Source organism: Gavialis gangeticus, unplaced genomic scaffold, assembly GCF_001723915.1.
Source record: "Gavialis gangeticus isolate Ggan-Ray unplaced genomic scaffold, GavGan_comp1, whole genome shotgun sequence".
Taxonomy (NCBI): domain Eukaryota; kingdom Metazoa; phylum Chordata; order Crocodylia; family Gavialidae; genus Gavialis; species Gavialis gangeticus.
The window spans coordinates 14,801,877-14,816,857 of record NW_017728996.1 but is presented as its reverse complement, the minus strand read 5'-3'; the positions used below and the strand labels follow the sequence as shown (position 1 = coordinate 14,816,857).

The following is a 14,981-nucleotide window of genomic DNA, read 5'->3' as shown; positions in this document are numbered from 1 at the left end:
TACCAAGGGATGCTCCATCTCTTGAAGTCTTTGAATCAAGTCTGGATGCCTTTCTGGACAAGACTTCAACCATGTAATTGCCTCAGTACAGAAGTAAATAGATGAAATCCTATTGCTTGTGTTAAACAGAAGGTCAGACTAGACGGGGTGGCCCTTCCTGGTGAATCAGTGAAAGCCAGAGTGGTCAAAGATGGCATAATTAAAGGGAAACTTGGGTGTAACCAGCAAAGAGTTTCTCCCTTTCTTTAGCCATCTCTCTGCTCTGTCAATGTTTCATGAAAAATGGGCAGGAGCTCAGGATGCTTCTCCCTCCATACCCTTGGGTCAGCGGAGCTAAGACAGACTGCTGTTTGATAGCTAGTGGCACGTACTGGGGACACGTGTGTTATAAGCTGCTTAGGCCAGGCTGTTGCTGACGTGCTGGGGGATGAGTGACCAGTGAGGTAGGGAAGAGAAGTCTCTGGCTGCTCAAATGTGGGTATGTCTTTACTGCACACTGTAGCACAGTGTAGCAATAGCTGAACTAACTAGCTTTGGCAAGGTAAATAAGCCTGGGTGCAGCTCAGCAAGATTGCAGCAAAATTGCTTCCACATTGGTTTAGAGTTTGGCTATCTCTGCACAGCAACACATTATGTAGGGCAGACACTTGGACAACTCCAAAGATCTCATTTTCTTGGGGTGGAAATCAGATGTCACCTGAAGCTGAATGAGTCGGGTGTTTTTTGTTACCTGGAACCATGTCACACTAGAGGGTAAAAAAACCCCAACCAACTTAAGCACTTGACCTTACATTTTCAGCTCTTACACAGCCCTGGAGAGCCAATGTCATTATCCCCATTGTACATATGGAGAAACAGAGGCAAAGAGATGCAGGGTCACACAGTGAATCACTGGCACAGTCAGGAATACAATTCAGCCGGTCTTGGCTTCTGGAGCCAGTCTGACTTGTTAATATGCAGATCCTAGAAGTAATAGACTGTTAATTACCTGGGACCTTTGGGTTTTAGAACGGGATGTATCCCATTTGTTAGATATGACTTATTCTTAGCTTTATTTATACTGATCATTGCTGGCAGCTGTGAAGCGCCAGGGGCTTTCCAAACATATGTCAACATTGTTTTCTCCAAACTCATGGGTATTATGAATATTCACATGTCATAATTTGACTCCCTCGAACATGGAAGTGACTCTGTAGATTCCAGTAAACTATTCTGTCATAAGAGGACATATAAGCAAATACCTGGGACTCAGAGAAGAAGCATTATCCACACTGGTACCTGCCAAATAATACTGTTTCTCTCAAGAGGCAGTGGATTTCAGGCACTTGCAGGCGTTCAGGCTGGTCGGGTGTTTCAGTAACCATCCTCCTCTCATCGGAGCCCATGGCTGGTAGCTGGTTAAGTTGTTGTGGAAAATGCTTTGAATGTGAAGACACATGTGAGATGTCAAATTCTACTGCACCAAACACCTGAGAGGCTGTTGCTAATTGCCTTGTCTCCCTGTCTCTCTCTTTCCACTAGGCCTGATAGTCTACCTGGGAATGATGGTGGGGGCTGTCATGTGGGGTGGCCTGGCAGACAAACTGGGAAGAAGGAAATGCCTCATCATATCACTTGCAATCAACGCTGCCTTTGTTTTTCTCTCCTCCTTCACCCAGGGATATGGATTCTTCCTTTTCTGCCGCCTTATCTCTGGCTTCGGGTGGGTACCTCTCTCTTTAGCCCATCAGCTAATTGTTCTGGTGGAGGGACTTGTAGCAGTTCACACAGAGGCCGAGGCAATGGACGGCCTAACCGCTGGTTCTACACGGACAGGCAGAAGCTGCCAGACAGGGGAATGATACGTTTTCTTGTTTTGCGTTGCATAAAACAAATTTAGTGCTTGGAATATTGATAGCCCTGAAGGCAGAGATTTTAGCCACTGCACAAAACAGCATGGGGGTGGCAACATTTACTCAGCATGTCAGGCCCGTGTACCTGTTGGAAAGACTCTGAAGTCTCGGTCTTCATGCTGAAATTGTGAATAAGGGCAGTGACGGATGTCACTTGCAATATAGACAGTTGTCTCCTGGGACCTGAGCTCTCCCTGTTGTTCCAGAGGGGCGCAGGACACCAATAACATGGCAGCCGCTGTGGCTCCATAAACATTTCCCCTCGGACTAAGTAGCGCAGGGGATGGATAAGGGGAATTACAGACCTGGTCCTTCCTAGAGATGAGCAGATCAAATCTGCTGAAGCCAATAGCCACTGTAAGCTGTTTCTACTGGCTGGCTCTTGGTTGCCACTGTAAAATGAGGTTGTGCTCCTATGCTCAATTCTGCAGTTTCAGACAGGACAAGTGGCTACAGCCCAAAGGCTCAGCAGGTCCTCTCTGGATAAAGCAGCACAGCATTACATTCACAATGTACATTAAAACGTATTTTCCGCTCATAACAAGCTTCATGTCCCTCCTTGATATCCAAGAACAGGATGACAGAGGAAGCTAGGTAGCATCATAGTCTTGCCAATGGTTCTCCATGCAGGAGAATGACCGTGGGTTCTGCTGAGTTGCCGAAGGAAAAAGTAGGCTCCTCCTTTACCCTAAGACACTTTGGCTGGTGAGAGATCTTGTTCCCTGAAGACCTGTATTCTTCCTGTGTGATTTTTTTTTCTTCTTCTCAGTATTGGGGGATCCCTCCCTATCGTGTTTGCCTATTTCTCTGAATTCCTTTCTCGCGAGAAGAGGGGAGAACACCTGAGCTGGCTCTGCATGTTCTGGATGGTTGGTGGCATTTATGCCTCGGCAATGGCTTGGAGCATCATTCCACACTACGGTAAATGCTTTGAGGTTTCTGTTCTGGAGAACACCATATCAATACCCCTAGGTCTGCATACACAGAATATGTTCACACTCACCCAGCCACATGTTAGCAACACAGGAAATAGAGAAGAAGTGTTATATCTGGTGAAGTGTCCATCCTAAACACATTGGTCACGTCTACATGTGCGCATTTACTGCACAGTAACTGAAATTACTCCACAGTACAGGCACACGTCTACATGTGCGCACCTGTACTGCACAGTAAATATGGTGACTGATGCTGACTTGAGCATAAATTTGATACCTGCACCATGCAGGTATCAAATTTATGTCCAGTTAGTTACTGCATTAGTAACTGCATTATGCCCAATTAGTTACTGCACAGTAATGCACATGTAGTCACCTGGAAAGTGGGAAAGGCTCTGTTGGAGCAAAGACCACAAATACATCACATTTCTAGTACTGCAGATTGCAGCTACTGTCTTCTCTCCATCAATTGCCAAGCACCAGACCCAAATCTGTGTACCTCCAAACTTGGGGAGGGTTTGACTGAAACTCCATGACTTCTGTTCATGCTCAGCCAAACAATTGCCAATAAGTAACAACTCTTACATACCCCAGTAGGAATAGCGTATCCTATATTTGAGCAGGGGTGTAAGGTAAGTAGAGCCCACGCTGCTTTTTCCCAACTTTCTCTCAGCCTGCCTATGCTTCTGTTACTTTTCTGCCATGACTTTGATGTTGCTGTATGTTGGGAAGTGGAAGGAAGCCATAGGACTGGCAGCAGCTCCACAGACTGTCTGGCTGGCTCTACCAGACCCATCACCGTACTTGGGTCCTTTTGCCCCTGCACACCCACACAGGGCACTCCCTTTCCTGGGATTGTCCCTGTGGTTTTCTGAGAGCTTGTCAGGGCTCCAGTTGTTAAAGCCTAGGCTCCTTTTTCTCTCTGTCCATGCCCACCTTATAAAGACCTCAGCTTCTGGACTTTAGGCCTGGCCTCAGTGGTCATCTCACAACTTTTTAGGATTCCATCTCCATGTGCTAGGGTTCCCCATGTGGCTTGGGGGTGTATTTTAGCCCCTATGACAAAACAAAAGGTGGGTGTGGGACCCCACCCAAACCCCCTATCCACAGCTTTCTCCACCCCTTGTAGGACCAACCAGTTCTCCAGTTCACAAGTCCAAATCAAAGTAATAATCCAAATGATACAAGCTGTTCCATAAAAGAAATAAGAAGTCTCTCTGCTTTATCAAAGCAGCCCACAGGCCCTACTTGCCTAAGAGCCTTCCTTTCCCAAATCCTGATCCTACTTCTGTTCACCTGGCCAGGCCTGCTGCACCCTGCAGCCAGGTGTGGCCATTTGCTCTTTAATCCACCGCCTTTATCAGCGACAGGCTCAGCCCATCTGCACTTCTGTTTTAATTGTCTGGCCTTGCTAGTAACAGGGGTTGGAGGTGGTTTAGGTGGCCATGGAAGTCTTTTCCAATCCTATGATTCTAATACAGGGCTAAATGAGCAAGGCTATCATATACCCACTTTTCTTAGCCAGATTCCAGGTGGGTTTTTTGTGATTCTGTCTCTCTAGAACATAAATGTGCTGGGATCCTAAATGAGAGAAAAGGAGATGTGAGGTCTCTGAAATGTAGTGTTGTTAGGAAGGAAAAGCTTTGGGTCATATGATTCTCCTGGTAACTCATTACACATAATGTAGGAACACATCAGCCCATGAGTATCTAATCAACAAGATTAATGCCCTATCTAGGATCCAGTAATACCAGCTGCTTGCAAAATCCTGTTGGAGAAAAGTAGGACAGGGCAAAAAGGCCATGAAGGAAGACTAAAATATCTATCTGTCTGTAGTGTCTAGTATTTAAAAATGATCACAGGTTTGGCCAGTAATAGTACATCCAGACTCTTGGAACAGACATGGCAACTACAGTGCAATGGGGTTGGGCTGAAACCCATTCATTATTTGCAAATATGATTTAAAGAAACCGAACAAGCCCTTAAAAGGTAATACTTGAACCTTGCAAGTGGTGGCTCCGCACTGCGTCTGTCTGTTGTTAGTACATCTGGTTCCTGCGCTGTACAGTTGGCCTTTCTGCTATCCCCTTGTGCCATCCTGTTTTGGGACTTGATTGACTGAGGACAGCGCTGTGGCCGATGGAGGTCTGATTGCTAAAAAACCCGTAACTTGTTTAGTTCAGTATTGTGAGAGGGAAAGAGAGTGGAAAAAGCAGTGTTTGAAATCCACATTTCTCCCCCCATGAGTTTTGTCTGGGAAGGCAAACTGAGAAAAGAGAGTTTTGATTAAAGATCCATTTTAGTTGGGTCTTTGATTAATGCTGGCTTGTGGGGAAAAAAAAAGAAACATCTGCTTTGGCGCAGCTGCCATTTGAATCTTTACAGTTGTACTCTCAGCCCCTTATTTGGTTACTATCTGGCCTTGTCAGAGACCAAGGGACATCCCAGAGAAACGTGTTACCTAAATATAAGACTAAAGCCCAGAGGCTTGGAGTTTCAATTCCAACCCCTGATTGTGTGTTTCTGGAAATCATCCATCATCCCATCCTCATCTTTAAAACGGGGATGACTGCTTTCCTCCTTGATATGTTATGCATTTTGTTCTCTCCAAGGTGCCTTGAAGTACTAAGTACCTAAAATTATTTGTAAGGGGGAAAGAGGCAGTAGAAGTGTTATAAACAGCACTACTAGACCCTCTGTTCCCTTTGTAGGTACCTTTGTAGGTACGCTCATTTCCAGCGTGCTTTCTGAACCGAAAGGTAAAGAAAGTCTTTAAAAAGACAGGAACGTGGGGATAATCCATTCCATTGTCTGTAATGAGTACGAACTCATAGGCTGTTATCTATTGAACCATTTGGTGGAGGCCACAAGGGGAATCCATTACTAGGAGGAGTTCATCTTTCATCAGATGAGAAACCGTCAGCCTATCATCATCATTTGCAGACATACAGGGTCTGGTTTGTAGCTATGAGGAAGAGAGAGAGATCGATCTATATTAATGGCCAGAATTTTCACTCTTTCCCTTTTGCTGTTCACAGGTTGGGGTTTCAGTATGGGAACCAAGTACCAATTCCACAGCTGGAGGGTTTTTGTACTGGTCTGTGTTCTGCCTTGTATCGCTTCACTGATAGCATTAAAATTCATGCCCGAAAGCCCACGTTTTTTGCTGGAGGTAAGATGACTCAACTGCAGTTGGATTTTTAACAGAGGGCACCTAGTCCCTCCTGACACATGAGGGGCCACTGTGAGTAATGTGTGCTGCTCATGTACCCACCACACACACTCACATAAATGCACACGAACTCAGAGACAGAGACGTACTTGGCTTCACAGTCTCATTTCTGGCCCTCTGTGCCATGTTGCTACTCACATTCTTCTAGCATATCACACTTGAATGCTAACATCCACAGTGAACAATAAAAAGAATGAACAGACATGGGATTTTTAAATCCGTCAAAGGCTTTGTGGATAAGATCCAAACACAACATGCATTTTGGGAATGTAAACAGTGGATCTGGTTGGAAAAGTGAAAGGCAAGAAACATGATTAGGATAAAATACATGGGGACTGGATTTCAGTGCATGCACAGACAAGGGTACAGCATGTAGCTGGTTTACTGCACGTGGTGGTATCATTCATCTCAAGCTCTCAAAGAAGTTTACATACACAGATGAACTCTTAGAACCCCACCAAGGCAAGAATAATTTATCCCTATTTTATAGATGGAGCAACTGAGGCACACCACTTTACCCCAGGGTATATGGAGACCATAACAGTTGGTAGCTAACTGGGCATATGTCTTCCCGTCATGTTCCCAGACAGGTAAACATGATGAAGCCTGGATGATTCTCAAGCAAGTTCACGACACCAACATGCGAGCCAAGGGGGAGCCGGAGAGAGTGTTCACAGTGAGTGTGGTTTCCCTGGGGAAGGGGATGATTTCTACTCCTTGTTAGTGGGGACATTGACATACGGAGCTTCTTATACTCCGTTATTTGCCTTCAGGGATGATGGCCCCTTAATGAATTCTACCCAGGGGGATCTCCAGTGTCCCATTTATTATTTGACCTGCAGGGTGTCAGACGGGAGAAGGTGAGAATATGAGAGTGGCACTTAGTAAGTCACATGCCAACCCCTTTCTGCAGCAGTTCTTCAGCCGTAAAAGCTGTTAGTGAGCGCTGTACATTCATAGGGACAAAACACAGTGTAGACCCCACTGGTTTTCTGGCTGCACGCACATGCCTAATTGTTCTGCCGTCAGAAAAAAACAAACAGGAGAGACTAGTTGTGGGAAATGCCGATGACTCCTTTCCCTGTTCCGGCTTCTAATCAAACTGTGATTAAACTCCATGTACTTCCTCATGAGCTTCCAAAACTCCATCTGCTTCATATCCAGCTTTTAAGCTCTCTGAGGGAAAGTAAGGTGAATGATTATTATGCATTGGACCTATGCTCTGTGTGAAAAAGGTCGAAACGTGGACCCAGTCTAATTTAGCAAGCAGACAGATGGTGTGTGGTGGGGTTAATTGTACATTACAGTAATTTGGTTGTAAGTGGTCAGTGAACTAGCCAGGAAACAGCCTGTGATTTCAGGTGATACGTATGAGAAGGCACATGCGTTTCACAGGAGGATGGCGAGAAGAAAAGGAGGCACGTTTGGATGCAAAGCGCAGCTGATCGGTGCAAACAAGGCAGGCCTCCCTGCTTAGACAAGTCACTGAGAAAGGGTGTCTGTAACTAATGAGCCCCTCAGTAATTAATTCACTGCACCTTCAAATGTGTTCAGGCTCCAGGTTCAGACAAGAGGCTTAATGACCCTGTGCTATTTCCTGGGCACAGGCTATTTGACGGATGAAAACCCTCCTGAAAAAGAACGAAGATAAAGCAACCTGCTCTAAAATCATTAACTAGCTTTCCTGGAACACTGGCATGGCCTGACGGGTTATCTGCAGGGGTGCCTCACATGCAGGACTGCTTTCTCCTCTGCTGCATGCCAGCCCCACCTGTCCACTTTATCGTGTGTAGTTAGCTCTCATGCACCGGGGTGTTCATATTATGATGTGAGACAGTCCTGCAGGGTTTCGGGCACTTTAGGGGTGTGTATTGTCTGTGCCTATCTGACACCACTCCTATGTTGAGGCACTGTGGGCTTGTTCCAGCATTTGATGATCTGAAGTCTTCTGCTCCTAGGCTCTTAATGAGCAGTTGATTGCTACTGCACTGATTAGTGCCCATCGTTCCAACTAGCGACGTTAGATTGGCTATATCTTGAAATGATCAAGTCTGGAGTTTGGCTAGTGAATCGAGACTTACTGACATTTACTGGCGCAGGCAGGCAGACAGGCTCCGGGAATGCGATGCAGTACGTTGGCATTTGTCATTTTCCGATTGGCCAGCAGGTGTCAGTCAGCCATAAAGTACTGAAGCAGCTGTTTCTGGGACATTTCCCAGGCCTGACATTTAATACAGAGCCTAGACTGCAGAATGGGGTGAATCATTCCTATTCAGTAACTTATACCATGAACATTCACCACCTTTTCTTATTTGCAAACACATCCTGGGTTTCTTGAACATGCCCTTTATTGAAAATTATTCACCACATACTTTCTGTGTGATGTATTCTTAGCTGTTGATGAGCTGTTTACAGTATTCAAAATTCAGTCTGCTGTGGCTGGACAAATTGGCCATAGGGCGTGCTTCATTCCTTGACTGCATGACTTTTTTGATGCAAATGTTCACATTTATGCATTTTGAATTCATGCTCCACCACTGTTCTGACACTGATGCTTCAAACTTGCTGTGTCAGGGAATGCTCCTGCCAGTAGCATCGGAGAAACGAGAACAAGAAGACACAGTTGAAGCAAATTTGTTTAAAAACATGATTGACTGTTCTTAGAGCTTTTCGCAGTAATTGCCAGCTCTGATCGCTCCTCAGTTTCTTAAAGACATCAAATTCACATACTGTGGTGCTGGCTAAACATGATGGGTATCAGATTTAGATTTTAATACCAACCTAATTAATGAAGATTCAAAGTTGACGTGATACATTTGAAATGTGTCAGAAAGAGGGAGAAAGGAAGAGATAAATTTATAGCTTATGAGAAAATCATTCAATTCAGCATTTAATGGAAACCTGTTGAAACAAAACACTAGGACGGGACATTCAGTAGCCAACATTGGAGAAAGTGTTGTGCAGAAGGTAAGATGACAAGTCCATTCAGGGTCGGTGGTTTAACTGTTGGCTGGTTTCTTTCTTTTTATTCCAAGGTTGCCCACATCAAAACTCCAAAGCAAATAGATGAGTTTATTGAAATCCAAAGCTCCACAGGGACATGGTACCAGCGCTGGCTGGTCAGATTCACAACCACATTCAAACAGGTATGGAGCAGAAAGACCATCCTGCGAGAGCTTTTGCCCATTGGGCTTCGAGGCTTCGGTGCATTAGGTGTGTTGAGATCCTAATTCACATTCAAACCATCGCTTGTGTTCACTATGTAGGAGAAATGGGTCTGGGCTCGGGTAATATTTTCTATATGGATACACATACATGTCCACTCTGATTCTTTTTTACCACAAGCCACCAGTCAGTTCCTGAAAGGACTGGCTACATAAAGCAAGCCAGTTAAGCTATGCTAAAGGCACAGTGCTTGCATCAGATGACCCAAGCATTTGATTTCCCTTCTACTTGCGTGGAGATGTCCTACAGACAAAGCCTAATACAGAATCCGTATTCTGTTGAAAATGCTAACCACACAGGATAAATTATAATGCTGGATGCTTGCTCTTCTGCCAGCTGAGATCAAGTCTTCCGCCTTACAATATAAACTCTTCACTGCATATGGATTTGCTATTATACTGCCCATACCATGACTGCCCAAGAACTTCATAGCCATTCCTTTTAGACTTTCCTGCTTCAGAGGTACAAACTCTTGCCACATGAAGTAAATGAGAATCTCTCTCAATGGTTGGAAGACCAGGCTCTATGACACACAGAGCAGAGCTGCTCCAAATCCTTTCAGTGCATTATAGTGCTGTGCACACACACACAAACTCATTGTAGAAGTGAACTATCCTGGAGTGCAAGCCTGTATCAATGCTGTGCCCTCAATGTATGCAATCTGTTTTTATAAGCATAGCCCTAAGAACACTGGAATACAATAGCCCAGCCTCCCTTCCCCAAATAAACCCTCTTTCCTGTAACATTAAGTTCACAGCTTGATCAGAAAATAATCTTTTATGATCTCTGCAAAGATTTCCCTGACTCACTCTTTCTTATGCATTTGTAGGTCTGGGATAATGTGTTATGTTGCTTGACAACCCAATACAGGATGAACACCCTGATTCTGGCTGTGGTTTGGTTTACAATGGCCTTGAGGTAAGTTACTTCTCTAACTTTATCAGGGGCTTGGAGCCCTCTGAAGGCTTCTTGCTAAAGTCAAGGTGCATCTACAACAAACCATCATCTTAGATTAGGACAGAATTACCTGGCCAAGTGAATAAATTGTTATAAAAATTCAGTTTTGCATATCCATGTCTATTTGAAAAGACAGACCTTGTAAAAATAGGCCTTGCTCTGCTCAGCATCTATGATTTACTCTTTGATTAGACTACTCCTAAATTTTTTTACGGCAATACATGTTGAATAAGGCAATACTTGAGGACCTCTTCACATGCACATGGATTTGCACTGCATGGCTCAGTAATGCTATATAGAGCCTTTTAGCTCCAGGTCTTTGGTCTGAATCCTTCTCCTATCAGCAATGTCTAAAAGTAATTGCTAATGGCAGTTTTATTGGCATATGGAAACTGGGTGAGGACAGTCTCAGTGTATGTGAAGGTCAATGAATGCCCACAATGGAGACATTTTCTGGTGAGAGGGTTAGAAAAGGGTTTATATAGGGAAAAAAAACTTACGGGATGTTTTGTCCTTTTCTTTTTGGAGCATGCCCATGAATGGAGTGTGGGTTTTATGGTATGATTCAAATATGAGGGGGAAATATAAATGAATTCCTTAAACTCTGTGCCGTGCTGGTTAATTGAGATTTGTTACATGACACATATGGTATCATTTCTGTTCCTGTGTGTCATTTTTAGGTGTCTGATATAAATGCTTATGGAAAGTGACTTTAACATTCCCTTTTAATGAGCGTTGTGGTAGGGGGAGGGAGGGGATGAGAGGGCTGTGTTCGGCTTAACCCATTACTTTCCACCAGGATCTCTGCTAATGCAACCTGACTGCTTGTTTATAGAAAGTGAACCAAAAGAGGTATGGTTATGAGTTGTTAAGCCAATTTATACAGGATGTTTACAGCTATTTAGCTATGTCCAATAGGCATCACTAGTGCCCTCTCTACTGGCAGCCTCAGCAAATAATTTGAGGACAGAATAAGTTGTGAAGATTCAAAACCTGGTAGTTCCCTAAATCCTTCCAGGGTGGGGTCTGAAACACTTGCTTTGACTCTACTCAGGCCATTGCTCTTCTATGGACACTTAGAAGACTTTGCGTTCCAGATCTTTCCCCAGCTCTCAGCTCAAAATGGTGACTAAAAACCAAAATATGGAGCTTTCAAGCTGTGAACCATATGGTATGGAAGACATTGTGAAAATATCAGAGTATTTTTAGGACCCACGTCCCATATCCCAACATGTCCCTTTGCTTGTTGTGCTGCAGCTACTATGGCCTCATTGTCTGGTTCCCTGACATGATTCGATATTTCCAAGATGAGACGTACAAATCCAAAGTGAAACCCTTCACTAAGGACAAGATATCAAATGCCACCTTCAACTTCACACTGGAAAACCAGATCCATAGAAATATGGAATATATTAATGACAAGTAAGTAACTTTGACCTAGTTTCTTTTGCATCTGGAAGCATGAGACTGAGAGGAAGGATGGTCCATAGCTAGCTATTGGTGCTGACATGTCACTTAAGCTCTCTGTGCCTTGTTTTGTGCTCTCCAGCATGGGGGTAATAGTGCTACATTGCCTTACAGAGATGCTTTGAGGGTAAATACATCAAAACAGTGTTAGGGGGTAAAATACTTCAGAGGGAGGTAGATCCTACAGTTTTGCTTAGTTAATATGGGATTGGAGTGCTTAATTTAGGTTGCAGATTGCCCTGCTGTAGTTGTATAGGAAGAAGAATATGCAGGGATCTTCTCCCTACTTGTGCAGCCCATCGCCAGGACAGTATGTATAACCAGGGTGTAGATATAGGGGGGTCAGGAGGGCAGTTACTTTGTGTCACAGGCTAAGGGATGACTGAACATTGTCCCCACAGGACACCCAAACACCCTCCCATGATAGCTCACATGGTGTGGCAGGGTACACCCCTACAAGAGACCCCACAGGGGGTCACCTCAAGATTTCACCCAACCTCTAGAAAAATTTATCTGTGGCCATGAGGCGCAGGGAGGGGTGTAGAAGAGGTAGGTCTACAGCACTGCCCCCTTGCTATGCCAGCAGGCTCAGGACACCAAGTGCATCAGTACTGATGGCCTGAATCGCCATGCATGGGAATTATTGGCTGTGAGTCCTCATGTTTGCAGCCGTGACATTTGCTTCCCTTAAATATTTGTGCCAGTAAAACCTGTCCATGTGGCCCTCCGAGAAAGGCAAACAGCAAACCCCAGTAGTGCCACAAGACCCAGCCAATGTAAGGTCACAACCTTAACAGTTGAAAGGGAAACAGGATTTTTGTTGTCTTCACCTGGTGGTGACTCCCCCTGCCTCCGTAGAAGGACAAACTAATGGAGGCATCAAAACAGGTCTTGGGCAGGCCTCTGGCATGCATGATTTGCAAATCCCTGGGGTGCCACAGGGAGCTCTCTATAGGCTACATGCTCTCATTACCCAGGTTTGCCTACTTTCTTCCCATCCACCTTTACTAACAGGTCCAAAGCAAACTTGAGGGATCTCTTTCCTAGCTCATTTTCCCAGCAAACTTCTTCTGACCCCAAGAGTTCATTCATCTGGAACCAGTCTACCAGGAGTTGAGAGCAAGCCCATCTCTGCTGGGTTTCTCTGAATCCAGAGGTAGCTTTCTTTTATTTCCTTAGGACACACTGACATCTAGTGGTACTCAGCAAGGGACACTTTTTAAATATAGTTCCCTGAAAGCAAACATTTCTCTGGTGCATTAAAGCCATTATTTACCATGGGCTCTAGGTCGGTGAGGTAGCAGGCACCTTAGAGGTCCTGATTATGATATAGAAGTACCATGATACATTGGGAAAAGATACAAGATCAACTGGAGGAAGCTCAACAAGTGCCAGTGCAAAACCCAACATTTAGGATGGAACAATTGCATGTCCAAATATAAAATGGAGAAAAACTGAGTAGGCTGCAAGTCTACAGAAAAGGCCCTCAGGTTGTAGTGGAGCACAAGATGAAGATGAGTCAACAGTATAATATTGTTGCAAAAAAGTGAATAGCATCCTGGAGTCTGTTAATACAAGTATTGTGTGCAAGTCACAAGGAGTGATGATTCTTCCACTTGATTCAGCTCTGCTAAGGTGACAGCTGGAGTACTGTGTCCAGTTGGAGGTACTATATTTCAAAACAGACCTAAACAAATTGGAAGATGTCCCATGGAAAGCAACACAATTGTTGGAAATCTAAAACCATGCCAGATGAGGAAAGGTTGGAAAAACTAGGTTTATTTAGATGGAGGAAGAGAAGATTGCTGGAGGATTTGAAACCAGTCTTCAAATCCAAAAAGGAGTGTTATCAAGAGGATGGTGATCAACTGTCCTCGATATTCACAGGAGACAGGGCAAGAAGAAATGAGCTGAAATTGTAACTAGGGAAATTTTGGTTGGATACTAGGAAGAACTTCCTATCAATGAGTGTGGTTAAGTACTAGAACAGGCTATGGAGAGGGGTGGTGGACTCTCTGGCGTTGAAAAAAATTAAATGCAGGTTAGATAAACACTTGTCTGGGTTAATTTAGACAGGGATAAGTCTCTTCCTTGAGTGTGGCAGCAAATTATATGACCTCTTGAAGTCCCTTCCAGACCTATTTTTCCTATGATTCTATGGGTCTGAATCATCACAGTCTACATGAGCTCAGGTGTTAACTTCATGGATGTGTAATTCTCTCCTGTATCCAATCTGTCCATGATTTCTCCCTGGTTTCAGTGGGTGTGTGAAGGGCACTCAGCAGCTCACAGATCATAAACTCCCTTTGGCATAAGAGGGACTCTCAAATGTGTTGCCCAATACCCTCTTGGTTCTTTCCCAATGCAGTGACTCACTCAGAACCTGTTCAACCTGCATTTCATTATGGTCTGCATCACCTCTCAATATGATTTATAGTTCTGTTTTCCCTCCAGCCCTTGGCAGTGAGTTAGAACCCCATTGTATACCATGCAACTGCTTCATAACTCTTTGGAAGATGAATGTAAAGAAAGCAAACTGTAGGAGAGCTCTTTAAAAGGCTTTGAGAGTAAATACATCACAAGCTATTACCAAGCGAATGCAGATCAGTCTAAGTTGTACTGTAACCCATGAGACCTTCTTTTTGGAACAAAAGGCTTGATTAGCCTTTACGTAATTTTTCTGCGAAATAATAATGCCTGTCTGAGGCTTCTGTTGAGAGGCCTGTATCATTAATTTAATGAAATATAAACATCAAACTAGGTTCTGTTGCAAATGCTCAATTAAATTAAGATTCTGGATCTCTGTTAGAAGCCTTTTATTTGATGCTAACCCTGATCTCATTAGCTTGGGCAGTAATACTTGTATGCACACTGTTCTTTGCATTTTCAGCTAATCATCTTCACAATGTCCCTCTGAAATATGTAGTTGAATCAGTATTGTGTCACCTTTCTGTCAAGCAGAACACAGAAGTCAGGCTTCATATCAGAGGACTTTTCATGCCTGTCACTGCCTGAATAATACAGCTTGGCAGTCACATGTCTTGGAAGGAGACCCTTGTAAAGCGATAAAGCAGGCAGGGAACCTGAAGAGGAGGTGGAGACAAGCAGGTTCTCCCAGAAGAGGAGCCGTGGAAGGGACCTCGTTCCTCTGGGGATGGGAGAAGGACTGACTTCCAGGAATGGGAGGGTTGGACACCCCCAAGATACCAGCAGCGCAGTTTAGATGCATCCTCAGTCTCTCTGGGTTTGTGTGTTACAGGGTAGCACAGTGAG

At 44.3% G+C, this 14,981-nt stretch overlaps 1 protein-coding gene across 1 annotated transcript in view; it reads left to right on the top strand.

The window, feature by feature from the left end:
* The window catches only part of SV2B (synaptic vesicle glycoprotein 2B), a 127,001-nt gene that overhangs the window by 93,822 nt on the left and 18,198 nt on the right, over positions 1–14,981 (top strand). Inside the window, exons 3-9 of the mRNA XM_019504046.1 lie at positions 1,522–1,702; positions 2,662–2,813; positions 5,866–5,999; positions 6,646–6,735; positions 9,095–9,205; positions 10,114–10,202; positions 11,499–11,663. Of these exons, the coding sequence (XP_019359591.1) occupies positions 1,522–1,702; positions 2,662–2,813; positions 5,866–5,999; positions 6,646–6,735; positions 9,095–9,205; positions 10,114–10,202; positions 11,499–11,663 (922 nt within the window). The remainder of the gene's footprint in view (positions 1–1,521; positions 1,703–2,661; positions 2,814–5,865; positions 6,000–6,645; positions 6,736–9,094; positions 9,206–10,113; positions 10,203–11,498; positions 11,664–14,981) is intronic.